General features: G+C 41.9%; 1 protein-coding gene across 2 annotated transcripts; it reads left to right on the top strand.

Moving 5' to 3' along the window:
* The first annotated feature begins 669 nt into the window (after nucleotides 1-669).
* PPP2CA (protein phosphatase 2 catalytic subunit alpha) lies at nucleotides 670-15,043 on the top strand. 2 transcript variants are annotated; one of them, XM_081850442.1, is made up of 8 exons: nucleotides 956-1,102; nucleotides 4,471-4,600; nucleotides 10,212-10,421; nucleotides 10,970-11,143; nucleotides 11,317-11,406; nucleotides 12,021-12,182; nucleotides 12,969-13,087; nucleotides 14,307-15,043. In XM_081850442.1, exons 3-8 carry the CDS (start codon nucleotides 10,305-10,307, stop codon nucleotides 14,377-14,379), a joined length of 735 nt encoding a protein of 244 aa, XP_081706568.1. In that variant the 5' UTR covers nucleotides 956-1,102; nucleotides 4,471-4,600; nucleotides 10,212-10,304; the 3' UTR covers nucleotides 14,380-15,043. The 2 variants fall into 2 exon arrangements, with proteins under 2 accessions (XP_081706567.1, XP_081706568.1); XM_081850441.1 differs by lacking the exon at nucleotides 4,471-4,600 and having other exon boundaries at nucleotides 670-1,102.
* Nucleotides 15,044-16,787: the final 1,744 nt, after the last annotated feature.

Genomic DNA, 16,787 nt, shown 5'->3' with positions numbered 1-16,787 from the left:
ATCTGTCATGGATGCTTCAGTTGAGATGCCTGCATTGCAGGGGGTTGGACCAGACGACCCTCGGAGTCTCTTTCAACTCTGCAATTCTATGAATGCAAGGAACAGAACGGAGTCCCTGACTGCCCTTCGTGAGGGCGGTGCGTGTCTGCTCCTAGACACCACCACCAATCCCTGGCCGCCCGGCCCACAATATGAGAAGAGGAAATCACTAGGCAGGAGCAGTAAACAGCGGGTGCGCCAAACTTGCTAAGAAGTTCTCTTCTTAGCAACCCTCCATGGAGCCAGCGCTCAGCAAAAATACAAAAAAAAAATCCCTGCGTTTTTATGGTGACCCTATGGATTTAAATTTTTAGCGGTCTCTCGTCTCCTCCCCAAATCACCCTGCTTGTCAAATAAACTCGCCCCGCCCGCCCCAGAATCCCGCGATGCCCCCGCCCCGAGGAACGTGCAATAGGCGAGGATAAGCACCGAGGCCTGGCGCTTCTGCGCCTGCTCCCAGCGGCGCGCGCAGGTTCCTTAAGGCGGCCCCACCCTCCCTCGCTATTATAACCACCCGTAGAGGGGCCCCCTGACGCATGCGCAACTCCTCTTCTCGAGCAGGCGCGAGGCTCTTCCCTTTTGCCTATTCCGAGGAGGAGGAGGAGGAGGGTGGGAACCGTGGCCGGGTGACGTCAAGGCGCGGCAGCCATTACACGGAGGGGAGAGAACCAGCGAGCTTCCGAGTAGCCTCCGCCACATTGCTGCTGCTCCTCTCGCCGCCTCTGAGGGACGGACCCGGCCTTTCCTGCCTCTCTCTCTCCTTCCCTGCCCCTCCGCCCGTCGTTTCTTTCCCAGCGAGAGGCAGTGCAGTCTCTGTGCGGAGGGGGAGGAGGAGGACGGCGGCGGGGGCTGGGCTGGGGCGGCGGGTGCCGGCGAGAGGCAGAAGAAGGGAGGAAGGGAGGAGGAGGAGGAGGAAGCAGCGGGGGAAAGAGCGGCGGCAGCGGCTGGGCGAGCAGCGAGGATGGAGGAGAAGGTCTTCACCAAGGAGCTCGACCAGTGGGTGGAGCAGCTGAACGAGTGCAAGCAGCTCTCCGAGGGCCAGGTGAAGAGCCTCTGCGAGAAGGTGGGTAGCCAGCGGCGCCTCCGAGGGGGACGGGGGCAGAAGGGACGAGCGGAGGCGGGAAAGCGAGGCCGCTGCCTGGAAAGGGAGGGAGGCCCGTGGGGTGCCGGGGGACGTTCACCCGGGAAGGGTGCTCAGGTGGAGGGAGGGAGGGAGGGAGGAGAGCGGGGGTGGGGGTCCTTCCTCGGAGGGAGGAAGGTCTGCTTAGGCGACCTTTGGGGTGAGGAGCGAGATGGGGGCAGGAGAGCCCCCCCCATCCCAGCGCCGGTTCTGCAATTGGCGCAAGAGGCACTGTCGCGGTGGAAGGGCCGGAAAGGCCAAAGACGGGTGGGGATTGTGGGGAGGGGGGAGCCCCATGGTGGATGAAGAGCGGCTTCGCCTCGAGCTGCTGCTAGTCGTGGGGACTCCGCTGAAGGGGGCAGGAAGGGCGGGCAGCGAGCGGGGTGTGTCCCTCGGGCAGGTGCAGTCTTTGGAGGGGAAAGGCCGCCGCCAGCGCTGCCTCCCCTCTCCAGCATCCAGCCTCCCACCCCCTCCCGATCTGGAAGCGGGTATTTTGCCCCATGACCGGACGAGAGAATCCGCCCCCCCCCCGACAGCCCTGCGCCCCCTGTCGCATCGACCGCTTCTCTATCTAGTTCCTCCGCTCCTCCTTTTTTCCGCTGACTCTTAAAATGGCGCCTTTCGCTGAAAATACACAGTGCATTACTGTGCTGATAGAAACCCCCTTGTGCTTCTTAGCGGGCAAAGCTTTCTCTTTCTGTGGGGGGCGGCAGCAAGATCCTGGCGAAAAGAAAATCTTGACAAGACGCCAATGTACTTTGCACAGGCACACTTTTTTGTTTGGGTCTCTTACCACCAAGCCTTGTTCTGTTGCTTTGCGTTAGGGAAGGGGAGATCTGGTCACTTGTACACTATCTGGGTGGTTAAGCATGAATGGGTAGCAGTTGGGAATAGTTAATAAGGAGAGAGGGGGAGAATAAGGGGGATAAAAGTGGCAAAGTATCCAATCTTTGTGTAGGGTTGTTTTGTATTGTTGAATGCAGTAATTGAATAATTATTGTCAAATTATTTCACCTTAGTACTTAAAAAAATTTCAATGCTATATTTATCTTAATTCCATGGACATAATGATTTTTTTTATGGGGAAGGGATTGACAAACTTGCCTCAATGCAAGTATTCCAAATACTAAATGACATCACATTGACCTGGCATGTTAAGATATGAAGGTTTGAATTTCCTAGTATATTTCAGGTAAATTTTATTATTGGAAGTTTACATAATCAGGGTAGTTACTAGTACATTGGACTGACAAGTTTTCATTAGAATTCTTAGAATTTATTTCTGCTTACTGTATTTTCTTGTGTGGCAGTTCGCCTGAGCACACTTAGTTGCAGGTTTCATTGGCATCTGTGTAAGGCACTTTTAAATGCCTCTGCTTGGGGTTGAGGTGTAAAACTGCTTGTAAAAGTATTGCTAATTAGCAACATGTTGAACATGTGCCATGTTGACCAAGTTAACTATTGGGGTTCTTGTTTCTGTACAACTTAGTTGCCGTGGTAGCATATTATAGTCCCTTGTGAAGTCGGAATCAAGTCTACAGTATTCCAGTGCTATCTATACAGAGAATAGAATTGTGGGAATTCACTGCTGTTCAGACTGTAATGATTTGGGAAGCATAATATATCATACAGTATGGCCTCATACTAATGTACAAAGACAAAAGTCCTGTGCTACTCTTCCTCTCCCCAGCTTCTGCCTGTTGAATTCAACCTTGTGCTGTCAGTTACAGATAGGTAGCCGTGTTGGTCTGCCATAGTCAAAACAAAATAAAAAAATTCCTTCCAGTAGCACCTTAAAGACCAACTAAGTTAGTTCTAGGTATGAGCTTTCGTGTGCATGCACACTTCTTCAGATACCTGAAGAAGTATCTGAAGAAGTGTGCATGCACACGAAAGCTCATACCTAGAACTAACTTAGTTGGTCTTTAAGGTGCTACTGGAAGGAATTTTTTTATTTTGTTTTGACTTGTGCTGTCAGTTGCTGTTTACAGTGTGAGTCCATTTGTCCTGTGCAAAGTACCCAGAAGAATCAGATGTCCATAGCTTCTGGTGTGTGTATTGTGAAATGCTAGTTTGTGGAGTCACTTATTTCTTCAGTCTGGGAAAATTGGATTTTTTGTGGTCTTAAGTGGTTTGGTTTCCAAAATGGCAAGCAAACTCTTCCTCTACATTCCTGGAGCTACCCAGTTTCCTACTGTATGTATATAACCTGCGGCAGTCTGACGAGAGCAAGCAGTGACACAGAGCTGTACTAGACGTGGTAACTTGTGGGGGCAACATGCATTTAATTTGTAGATTGTAAATCCCTTCACTTTTTGCAGCATTTTCTGCTGCTGAGGTGGATGTGACTAGGGTATGAGACAAAGAAGTTCTTGCAACTAGTTTATAAACATGTCTTTACTGTGCTGAAATACAAGAAAATTGAAATGCATGGAAGTCTCATAGATGTTCTTCCTTCAAATGACTGGTGCCAATGTGAAAACATAAGTAATGGTTGAAAGAGTTGTCTTGGCATTTTTAGCTTTTCTTTTTATTATCCCTTGTTATCTGGAGTGCTTCTTAAAGTTAGTATCAAGGGAAGTTTGTTAACTGTGGCACTAGAAACATATGTACTTCAGTTTTTTGTTGTTAACCATATTTCATGGTTGACAAGGCTTCTGGGGCAAAACTAGCTGTCAGCTTGTGAAAAGTACAGAAATAAAATCTTTTCCCTCTGGTTTACCCTAGCCCCCCCCAATAAGTCACTTTAATTTCTCCCAAACAAATAAGGAATATGCATTGGTGAACCCAAGTGAGAGCACTAATAAAATTTGTGTGTGTCCTCCAGCCACCAATTTCCTCCCTCCAAGCAGAGCATTGCATTCTGTCTTCCGCATCTTTTCCTTTTCCAATTAACATTTAATATTATGTGATGGCAGGTAGAGCATGCCCAGTGCTCATGGGGCTATTTTTTAGGTTGCCCCCTTAATTTTGGGGGGTATTTCTGAAAACCTCTGTGCCTGACTTTTCTGATACCTTCCTCTTGTGGTCCCATTTCTGTTATCCTGTTTGCGTAAGCCACCTGAGTTTGTTATTAGTGGGGAATGATTTCTCTGTTTAAGTGAAATGTGTATGGCCACACAGCTTCTAAGGAACATAGTTTGGCACCTATAAATTGTCAAAAATTCAGTTGGTCTGGAAGGTAGGCTTCTCAATAAACAGGTTTGTTTGGTGGAAAACACATTTAGGGAGAAGTGCTTTATTATGATCATTTAGAAATACATTTCTTATTGATAGGTAAGAGTGTGCTTGAAACGTTTTTTATTCTGCAGAGAGAAGAAAAGATCACTTTCAGTATAATCAGCATATATTGCAGTCAAGTCAAAGAATAACAGATGGGTGTAGGAGGAATCACCTTTAGTGTAAAGAACAGTCAGAAATCTAAGGCAAAGTGCTTAAGAGGTGAGTCTAGATAAGTAACGGGTGTTTTGAGGTAACGAGATTAAATTTGCCTTGTTATCTGGTTTTGCCTGTTGGACTCTTACAGAAATGACAGCAGGAAATATCACCCACTGACACAGATATTGGAAATATACAAAAATACTTCTTCTGCATGCTGCTCCTTCCTATTTGATAGGTTGATAGCAAGAGAAACCAACCCGCCTTCTCCAAGCTTCTTGCTTTTCACCTATCTCCAAAGCTGTAACTGGTCCTAATTGCCTTTTTAGTTCAAGTACTTCAGTAATAGAAAAGCAATCAAGAACTGGACCTAAAACTCAGAACTAAATTGAATGCTAATAGGAACCTGCTGGAAAGGAGTTTATAATACAGTATTCTCATAAGAATTAATGAAGCTTTTTGACCATTGTTTTAAGCTAGCAAGTTCCACTTCATTTGGTCTGCAGACTATAAACATAAAATACAGCATAGGGTTATCAATGCAACAGTAGCAGAGCAAAAAACAAAAAACAGCATACATGCACACAAACTATATTTTTTAAGAGAATATAACAAAATTAATTAACAATCAGAAATAGTTAAAAATGCAGACATTTTGAATGCCTCTAATAATTTTGGGCTGGTTTTGATGGCTACAGCAGAGAACTTGGCTCTGTTTTCTGTGATGTTGGGTTGGAGACTGCCATTAAAGTTGAAAGATTGTCTTTATCTGAAAGAAAAAATATTGGGGAGGTAAATTTGGATCTTGTTAGCCTGCATAATTTTTTAGGAACACAATTCAACTGATTTACCGGTACTTTTGCAGGCACAAGCTCTCATCCAGCCTGGCAGAAGATAGGGTAGTGAATAGCCAGTGGTAAAACTTCATTATTTAACCAGTTTTAGCAACAATCAAAACCTTTTCCTTGTGACCTCATTGTGAGAAGTGCAATAGGCTGCATCCTAAGAACTGTACTTATACGGTTGAAATCCATGTTGACTCATGTTATATTACCCCAAGGTACTATCCTAGTTAACAATCTAGTGGCTAACTAAACTATAGCTTTTGGTCAGTGTTCAGAGGTAGCCCCACGCATAGCACTTTAACAATCTGAGCCCCTCCCCTCAAGCAGGGATAACTGTCTAGGGCAGTGGTTTTCAACCAGTGTGCTGTGGCATCCTGGGGTGCCTTGAATGATGGTCGGGGTGCCGCGGGCAACACAGGCCTCTGTCCCTCTTTCCTTCCCTCCCTTCTCTGATGCCCTCTTGCATCTCTGCTTCTCAAAGGCTTGTGGTGGCTATTTGTTGCAGCAGCCCTGGCTACAAGCTCCTTAGGCGAATGGTTCCTGTGAGGCTGGCCAGAGGGTGCTTCCCAGGCCCCTGTGGGGCAGTGTGAGGAGGCACATCTCTTTGGGGCAGGGTGGGCAGTACACAAGACCAGGAGTGGCAGCAGTGGCTGCCCAGAGGACTCCCAAGAGGAAAGGAGGCTGAGAGAACACTTTACAAGGGAGGGTGTTTGGAAAGGGGTGAGGGGCTGCCAGCTCTGGGCTGCTGAGGCTACTGAGCTCCTCAGGGGTGTGAGGAAAGAATGTAGTTGGCCAAGGGCGCTGTGGACCCAAAAAGGTTGAAAAGCTCTGGTCTAGGCCAATCTAGGATTGGCCACAGCAGGCGTATCAGCATTGGCTTGATGAAAAATGCTGTGTGTCACAAAAGCTACTTGGGCCTCCAATGACAGAGCTGGATCTAGGAGCACTCCCGACAGCAAGCCTGATCCATAATGGGCGTGTAATGACGTCTAGAACTGATTAGACTCTCCTGAGCAGACAAGCTATGTACCCACAGCACCTCTATTTTGTTAGGATCAAGTTTCTATTTATGTGCACTCATCTAGCTATCACCATCTTACTGGTTCAACACTGGAGTGCTTCACGTAACAATGATAAAAATGAGAAGTAGAGTTGGATGTCATTGACATACTGGTGAACCCTTGGATGACTTCTCTCAGCATTTCATGTAGACGTTGAAAAGCATTGGAGATGTGATGGAATCTTGTATAAATTATATGATGGTGAGCAGTTGTCAAAGAGTAGATCAATTACAGCTGTAGAAAAAACATCAAAGGTACCCAATGCGGTTCAAGAAAATTCTTAAAAGAGAAATAATTTGCTTTTTGTCTTAAAAAAGTATGGTCTGAAGATTCATGAGGCCACCAGCTTGCTGAAGCTAAGCAGGCCTAAGTCTTCTAGGGTGTACCCAGTGCTAGAAACTGAGATATGAAAGCTAGGAGCTCAATGGCACCTTAAACTTAGGTTATGGACGCAACAACAGAATGTCTAGGCGTGCTTTTTTATAACAAGAATACAAAGCTGATGGATGTGGTTTAGAAAATGTATGTAGGGCCTCTATTCCCTCTTCCCTCTCCTTTAGTTTTTAGAGAAGTTAACATTAGAGATGAGACTACTGGAAGTGGCAGAAACAACATTTCTGATCTGGTCGTGGAGCTCCCAGGCTTTTAACAAATGTTACAAAAGGATAATTCATCAATCTTGAGAGTTCCATAGTTGGTATGATAGCATAGAGATAGCTTTTGCTTGGTAACCAGTGTGAAATACTGATTTCTATACTCAACCAGGACAGGTCCCCAAGTAATGTTTGATGTTGGGAAACACTAAAATGCAAGCTAAAGTTCCTAAAAATACTCTGAATTATCAAGCCTCATCCCTCTGAGAATGAATGTGCTAAACTTCTGTTTAGCAGGAAAGGTATGTTTGACTTTGAAGGAGTGCCTGCCTTCAAGAAGATAAGTTCTTTTTCACTCTTCTTTTCAATATTGGTGACCAATATTAATATTTCCACTAATGCTAAAAGACACACATACTTGGTAGGAGATATGATTGGAGAACAGGGCCATTCCTGCAGATTGTTGTTCAACCCCCAGTATGATCTCAGGAAAATATTAAATGTATTGACAGGGTTTTCCTCATTGTTCACCTTTCTTGAACCCATATAAATGGTTCATGGGAGGTGTGTATGAGAAAATGGACAATAGGGTGTAAGTGAAGTGTCCTCAGGGAGTAGAGGGACAGATTTGGTGGCTGCAGGACTTGTTTGCATCACAGTGAATATAGTGATCCTGACCAACAAGCACTTCAGAATATCCACCCAAGTTAAGGTTATTCAGGAGTCCACAGTTGAGTCACTAAGTGAATTGGCTCAAGGCCTTTGGACTGTAGGAAGGCTTTTCTTTAAAACGGAAGAAAATTATTCATGATTCAGGTCTTGTTATGGATGTGGCAGCTTTGGAAAACAGTATGTCCTGGGCTATTGCATATAAAGGATTATTTATGTGGCCAGCAGGACTACGCTGCTTCTGGCGAACCAGAGCAGCGCACGGAAACACTGTTTTACCTTCCCGCCGGAGCAGTACCTATTTATCTACTTGCACTTTGATGTGCTTTCAAACTGCTAGGTTGGCAGGAGCAGGGACTGAGCAACGGGAGCTCACCCCATTGCGGGGATTTGAACTGCCGACCTTCTGATCGGCAAGTCCTAGGCTCTGTCGTTTAACCTACAGCGCCACCCGCGTCCCATTGTCTGACAGTAATTATACACATGGGATTGAGCTCATCAGAAAAAGAAACTGGAAAACTGGATAATCTTAAGTAAAAAACTAGGTAATATGAATTAAGTAATTAGATAGAACACTAGTGTTTATCTGCTGATGTATAAAAGAACAAGTACCAAAGATCATTAGTTTGTCAACAAGTATTTTCAGTACAGTACAGTGGTACCTCGGGTTACAGACGCTTCAGGTTACAGATTCCACTAACCCAGAAATAGTACCTCGGGTTAAGAACTTTGCTTCAGGGTGGAAACAGAAATCGTGCAGCAGCTGCATCAGGAGACCCCATTATAGCTAAAGTGGTGCTTTAGGTTAAGAACAGTTTCAGGTTAAGAACAGACCTCCAGAACTTAATCCGAGGTTCCACTGTATAGGATTGTGGTAAGGTGTTTAATCATATTGTACTATTGGGTAGTCTGTTAGGGTCCTGGCTTCTATCAAAGTATGACTAATTAGGGTCATTGAGGATGTTGTAACCTTTTGTGGTCAAATTAAGGCTTTTCTGCAACTTGAGGCCCAGAAAGTTAGGGTTCCCAGAAGGTTGCTGCTTCACCTAACCCAGCAATTTATTCTGGGTAAAGTGCATGCTTGGAGCTCCCCCATCTGGAATTGTTTCCTCATTTATTTCATTGGAGATTGCTGTCCTAAAAATAATTCCCTTATACAGTACATGGAACATAAGATCTGGTTGCAAGTTTATTCCTAGGTACACTGGCTGCATTGGTTTTTTAAAGAATTGGATGAACCATTATTATGAAATCTTGTGTCTTCTTAAAAGAACAAAATCTTTGTCAGCTATGATTTCATGATTTTAAAGTACAGTGGTACCTTCGGTTACAAACACTTCGGGTTATAAACACTTCGGCTTACAAACTCTGCTAACCCGGAAGTAGTACCTCGGGTTGAGAACTTTGTGCCAGGATGAGAATGTAAATCGCATGCTGGCAGTGGGAGGCCCCATTAGCAAAAGCGCGTCTCTAGTTAAGAATGGACTTCCGGAACAAATTATGTTCGTAACTCGAGGTACCACTGTATTGCTTATATTGTGCTGCAGTAGTGTGGCTGACCAGGGTTTCTATTGTGCTGATCCTAAGCACAAGATAGAAACAACCATACAAATGAGCCAGCTGCAAGTGGAACTCTTCTTTGCATGCAGAAGAGTTTTCTTTGTGGATTTGGTTAAGAGAAACGCATTGCATTGCATTTTAGCACACTGATGAACATCTAAGATGGGGACTACCACCCATAAAATTAACACTTACTGTTTTAGACTATGCATCAAAAATCACTGGTGCTTACCAAAAATCTGGTGCTTGCCAACACCACCCACCCACCCACCCACCCACCCACATACACACCACACCCACATATCCTAGGCATGGATCCTTGTGGATCCATCTTTGAAATGTACGTATTATGGCAGCAAAACCACTTACAAATCATATAATACTTCACTGTACAGAGGCGTTGAAGTTTTGAGGGGTCTTTTAAAATTAAGAATTCACAAGGGTCTGTATTGTGCCATGGAAGGTCTGGAAAGCACCAGCTCCATTAAAAAAACGGTTTAGCCAACGGAAACAGGATCTGTGATTTGGTGGTGAACATTTGGGGGGGGGGAGGCAATTTCAAGAGGATCTGTTGCTAGATCCAACTTGTCTGTGTATTCTGTCTGGCACTCATTTTCTTTTATGTGACCCCCTGACTGCTCCATTTTCTCCTCTCTTGCAATCTCTGTTATGTCCCCTTCTTCTACTCCACTGCTCCACTTTCTATTAAACTGCCTGTCTGAACCATGTGTGCCTGACACCTGTGGACTCAGATCTAAGAATTTCATTCCTGAAGTTGGGTCACTTAATTCAGGAGAACTTGCTTCCAGGAATGTGTGTCTCAAATGTATTACCTGGCACTTATATTTGTAACTAAAGAAAGGTGAGCAGGTGGAATGCTTTAAAATAAATGAACAAGTATTAGCTCTGCAAATTAATGTAAAGCTATTTTTCCCCCCTGCTGCAGGCTAAAGAAATCTTGACAAAAGAATCAAATGTGCAAGAAGTACGGTGTCCAGTCACAGTTTGTGGAGATGTCCATGGACAATTTCATGATCTCATGGAACTTTTCAGAATTGGAGGAAAATCACCAGACACAAATTACTTATTTATGGGGGATTATGTTGACAGGGGATATTACTCTGTTGAAACCGTAACACTTCTGGTAGCTCTCAAGGTAATATTTTAAAATGAATGTTGGTATTGAAATATATAATGCCTGTATAGTCTGAATTGCTGTAAGACGTACAGTACTGATGAACATTATAATGACTGAGTCATTGGGGTTGGAGGTTGTACACTAATGAAAAAATGATGTTGGAGGCAACACAATTGTATTGCCCAAAGAGACTACATATTAAATGGGTTGCTTTAGAGATCTGTTCAAACTTCCAGTGTTCTTGGGTCTGTATCTCCATCAGAAGCGGATAGAGAAGTTCATTCCAGACCTGAAAAAGAATCTCTCTCCAAGTTTAACTTTGGGATTTATCCTGCAAAAATATACTATACCACAGAAAATATACCACAAAATTAAATAGGTTTTATTAAAATGTGATGTCTGTATTAAGATGTTTTTGAGTGGCTGGGGCAGGGTACAAATATGATGATGATGATAATAATAATAATTAATAATAATATCTCCATAAATTACGGCTTACTTCTGCTCATAGAAATTCTGGAGAAGTACATACTTGGTTTAGTCACAGTAGCTATCTTGTTTTATAGGTCCGTTATCGTGAACGCATCACTATTCTTCGAGGGAACCATGAAAGCAGACAGATCACACAAGTATATGGCTTCTATGATGAATGTTTAAGGAAATATGGAAATGCAAATGTCTGGAAATACTTCACAGACCTTTTTGACTATCTTCCTCTAACTGCCTTGGTGGACGGACAGGTATGTTGAAAATACTGATGTGTTCCTAATATTAGCAGAGAAGGAAGCTGGAGTGGAAGATCTGTTACCTTTTTATCAGATTTTCTTCCTAGAGAAACTGTAACTTTGAAAAACACTTGTAGCTATAGTATTTGGATCTAATTCATGTCCCAACAAATGAATTTATCTTTCAGATTTTCTGTCTACATGGAGGTCTTTCCCCATCTATAGATACACTGGATCACATCAGAGCACTTGATCGTCTGCAAGAAGTTCCACATGAGGTAACTATAATTTGTGTTACAATTTCTGTGCTGTGTTAGTGTGTGAAATCATACTAATGCCCAATTCCTCTTCTGCGTTATGAGTCTGTTGTTAAAGTAAACCTTATTTTTCCACATGACCTCTAACTCCAAAAGGTTTGCACTGCTTGTCCTGTTCCCTTATCCAAACAATAAAACTACAAACAGCACTTAAATCTTAGTTAAAAGGTGGAAATTTGTTGCTAATTACAAATGACACATCTCCAAGTAGCTTGTTCTTCAACATAAGAGTAGGCAAACTAGGGGTCCACATAACTCTTAAAAGCTGGGAGGACCATCTTTTGCACTGAATATCATCTGCATTCTGCATTCTGTATTCAGATGCTGCAGAGTATAATCTTGTTTTTGCCTAGCACTGATGTCAGTTTGGGAACATGGTGTTGAGCATGCTTCTTTCCCCCACAGAGCTCAGTGCAGGTGGTTTGGGGAACAAAAAAATTGGTTCAAAGTACCATGTTAATGTAGTCATTCAGCTACTCTTCAAACATTTCTTCTTAAGAATTTGGTACTGTATTAGCCCTCTTCAGGGTGGGTTTTTTTTTTTGGCTATGTAATGATGCTGAAATGTTTCCTAGGGTCCAATGTGTGATTTGCTGTGGTCAGACCCAGATGATCGTGGCGGTTGGGGCATTTCTCCTCGAGGTGCTGGTTATACTTTTGGACAAGATATTTCAGAAACCTTCAACCATGCTAATGGCCTTACACTGGTCTCAAGAGCTCATCAGTTGGTAATGGAGGTAAGCCCCAGACTTTTTATGTTGTTTCCTTTCTTGAGGTGAAAATCTCTCTGCATAACCAGATAGCTTTGGCATACAAATAAAGGCATGTTAAGCCTGTGGTGGCAAAGTAACTTGTATATCTTGTCCTTTTGTTAAAAAAATGAGCTTGCAGGATAGACTTAAAGGCATAATTATTGCCATGAGAATGGCTTGTGATTCTGTTATTCTACTGTAAGTGACTCCTGTCACCTAGAACTGTATTTTACTGTGTCATTCCATGACAAATTACCGCAGTACAATTATTTAAACTCTGACACTAGGATTTTATATACTAAATATTTTTCAGGAGGCGGTGTGGGGCAAGAAGTTCTGCCATCTACTGACTGACCTCTTTTATTTCTTCATATTCAACCCCAAGGGCTTTCTATCTCTACAGACATTGATGAATTTCATTAGGAAGAAGCCATTGTTGATTGGAATTGCTGGTTTATTGTATGTAGAAGCTTCCAGGTTTAATTCCTGTTAACTCTAGTTAAAAAGGTATTTGATAAAATTATTGGGAAGGCCTGAGATCCTGGAGAGCAGCTTCTTCAAAGCTGATAACAATGGGTTAGATCAGTTTATATGATTTTCTATAGGAAGTTCCTATGTTGTCAGTTCTTACATGAGTGGCTTAAAGTGGTAATTTAGAGTAATAAATTGTTTATCTTACTCTGATGCTCTGTCCACTATAGGTTACTACCCTCCCTGTAGAGAGACATGTTACAATGATGTGCATCTGTGTGCTTTTTTCCCCCTCCTCAGGGTTACAATTGGTGTCATGATCGGAATGTAGTAACCATTTTCAGTGCTCCAAATTATTGCTACCGGTGTGGTAACCAAGCTGCAATCATGGAACTTGATGATACTCTAAAATATTCATTGTAAGTGCTTAAAGATTTTTCCTATGAGAACTAACAAAACATGTCATTTATAATTTGCTGTTCATAAATTGCCTTATCTGGCTGTTTGAAAATGAGTAAAGTTGACAAATCTTACCTGATTGTATACTTGGAAAAATGTGGGTGGTTGTGGAATACTGTGTGTGCGCTTTTTTGGTTATAATTTGCTTTACTATATAAACTGCTAATTTGTAGTAATAATTTATAATAATAATTATAATTTTTTATTTATACCCTGCCCATCTGGCTGGGTTTCCCCAGCCACTCTGGGTGACTCCCAGCAGATTAAAAACAGAATAAAACATCAAATATTAAAAACTTCTGATAGAGTATAAAACTAACCTTATGGGTAACAAATTGTAATACTGGGCACCTGCTGCTGCTGCTGCTGCTGCTGCTGCTTCTTCTTACATTTTTTTATTATTATTATTAAATAAAGTCCCAATGATTCAGGAAGTTGCTTTGGGAGTTTAGTAATAGCCTCTCTTGGTTGTCAGTTTTGGGGGAAGTAAAGCTGAATTCCTCTATTTAAAATGGTATTTGAAGAGATGTTTCCTTTTGTTATTTGCAACAGTATGCATTCTCTAATTTATCCTTAAGATACAGCAAGCCTTTCTTTTGAGCAAAGGATCTATATGCTTATCACTGTCACCTTACTTAGCCCATAAGACAGTAGGGTGGGCTGCATACATTTTTAATTGAACTCCTAGATGAATGGCAGGCTCTTCCTCTATAATTTCATCTTTCTGCAGTCTCTATCAAGGTTTAGCTCTGGAAATTGCAATGCTACTGAAGTTTGTCTATTAAATTTATATCTTGCTGTCCCTCCCAAAGGAGCACAGTTAAATATTATATTCAATTGCTATGTCAGTTTTACACTGATCCTCCATTTGTTGATCTAAAGGAAGAGCTTGGTAGAATATAACTACAAGTTAATACTGACAGATATTACATGCATTCTAGAGATAGCTGATGTCTTCTACATCTAGAAGTGTAAAAAAAAACAGCCACAATCTTGATCGCAGAATGAATTGGAATAATGTAGAGAATTTAAAAGCTATGGCTGATATCTAATGTTATCCCTGAGTAGTCAAACAGAATTCTGTGTATGTAAGTGTACTGATTTCAGTGGGTCTGCTGTGTTTTAGCTGGATATCACAAACCACATAAATATTGATTTAAAGTGTTGGGTTTTTTTCAGTTTGCAGTTTGATCCAGCGCCACGCAGAGGTGAACCACATGTTACTCGTCGCACCCCAGACTACTTCCTGTAACGAGATTTTACACTTGTACAGTATTGCCATGAACCATGTGTTGACCTAAAGGATATGGGAAGAGCAACAGTAACTCCAAAATGTCAGAAAACATTTAACATTGAAACCTGTTTTCACATGGACCAAAAGATGTGCCATATTGAAATACAAAGCCTCTTGTCTGTCAGCGACTGTGACCACTTTAGAATGAACCAGTTCATTGCATGCTGAAGCAACACTGTTGGTCAAGAAACCAGTTTCTGGCATAGCTCTACTTGTAGTTACTTTTGCTTTCTCTGGGAGACTGCAAATATTAAGATGTAGACATTTAACACCTTGTGAAAACAATTAACTTTCCATTTAGCTATAGCTTTCCAGCATGACTGTAGATAAGGATAGCAAACTATCATTGAAGCTTAATGAACATTTTAAATAAGTACCAAGACCGATTTTCTTATTTGTGTTCTGATTTTTTTTCCAGGGAAAACTGTTTAATTTAATTGTATGGTTGTTTTGTCTGCACTTGGTTTCCCCCCCATTCTTCCCTCACACTTCCCTCTATATAATGTCCCGTGTACTTGTCCATCATAGTGAGTTATTTTGAACAGAACAGGTTTTTTTCTGTAAGATGTTGCTGCAGAAGAGTGTTGCAGCATTTTTTCATAATAAACTTGTGAACTAATAATGGAAGATAGTTGACTTTTAAATATATTGCAGGTTCATACCATGTTGTGTTTAATAAAAAGTAGCTTTTATGTCTCTTTGAACCTATGCAGAATCCAGATTATACTGAATGAAGTCAGGAGCAATGTACTGGGAGTCGATGTTCAGATCATAAATTCACTTAAATTTTCTCAGAGAGCAAATGCATGTGAAAAGAAGTCCTACATTTTGATAGCAATATGGCTTTGAGTTGTTATTCACCTATTAGCATTTTTACACTTTATTTATTAAATTACGTTTATAAAATTGTCATTTTAACAGAAAGACTGTCTAATATTTCATTCTAGCCCTTTCAGTTGGAAGAAACTTCTAGGATTACTAACTTGCATTTAAGCCTTGTTTTGAACAGGCTGTAGATGATGTCCAATGAAGTCATATTTGGAGTAAAACTATTGAAATAAGTAGACTTAAGTTTATTGATTTCAATGAGTCTGCTCTATGACTAGTATTGGATATCACACTACAGTCTTAAATGACCATAATATATTCTCAGTACTGATCTTGTTGAAATCTACTTTGTAAGCAAAAGAGTAGCAGTAGCCTTGACTATGCCTACTGTTATGCAGTCAGTAAGAGGAAAGAGAGAAATTGAAACTTGTAAAATGAAGGCCAGGGTGTCATTCAGTATAGCCCTGTCACTTTTGTCTCTATGTAGCTGCACTTCATGCACTGTAGTAATTCTCATTTCTTTGAGGTTGGAGGTGAGGAACAAGTTCATAATATTAAGGACTGAATACTGCATTATGTCAGTGGATTAAATTTACTTCCTGATCTTACCATAGTCCAAGCACTTGAGCAATTTGGGTTCCATACAGCACATGGGTTTCAAAGGGAAAAATGTTTCCATTCTTTACTAAGATGGAAGTTTAATTCTTGCTAAAACATTAGTATTGCTTGTTAGTTGTGAGTAACGGTGAAGCTTCCTGAGACTCTCCTAGTATAACATGGGGAGAGCAGCAACTCCAGTACAGTGGTACTTTGGTTCTTGAACGGCTTGGCTCCCAAACAAACTGGAACCCGAATGCTACAAACCCAGAAGTAAGCTTTCCGTTTTTTTGGAACCCGAACATCCAATGTGGTTTCTGCTTGACTGCAGGAAGCTCCTGCAGCCAATCAGAAGCCGGGCCTTGATTTTCTGACTGTTTCGGGAGTCAAACGGACTCCCGGAACGGATTAAGTTTGAGAACCAATGTACCATTGTATTGCATTTGAAGCACATCTAACTGGCTTCTCCCACTGAAACTGCCCACAGTGATTTTGCAGTCCTGTGTCCTGAACAAAATGGTTGGGCAAGCTGTCAGCTGAAGGTCCTGTGTGTGGCGATTATGGGGTCAGGGCCTCATGTGAATCACACAAACAAGAGTCTATTTGTTACTTTGTTCCTGTGCTGTATTTATCACGTCTTGAGTTTCCAGGTGGTGGTTATTTATTAAGTTTCTATACCTTATTCTGAGGATCACAGTGCATTTACAATATAAAAACACAGGGTTTTTTTAAAAATCACAAAAATAGATAATATACTAACAAAAACAATACCCCCACAGTATTATTAGAAATGCAGCTCAGATTCTCACGGTTATATCAAGCAACAGCTGCATAGCTGCTCCCCCCCCCCCTTTTTTTTTGGTGCAGATGGGAAGGAGGCTATTTGTAAAAAAACAAAACTACTGTAATTGCATGGTTAAGGAACAGAAGTCCACAAAAAC

This window comes from Podarcis erhardii (assembly GCF_964252035.2).
Source record: "Podarcis erhardii genome assembly, chromosome: 2".
In the NCBI taxonomy this organism is placed as follows: Eukaryota; Metazoa; Chordata; class Lepidosauria; order Squamata; family Lacertidae; genus Podarcis; species Podarcis erhardii.
Note: the sequence above shows the minus strand (reverse complement) of the source record. Positions and strands in the feature narration are given on the sequence as shown.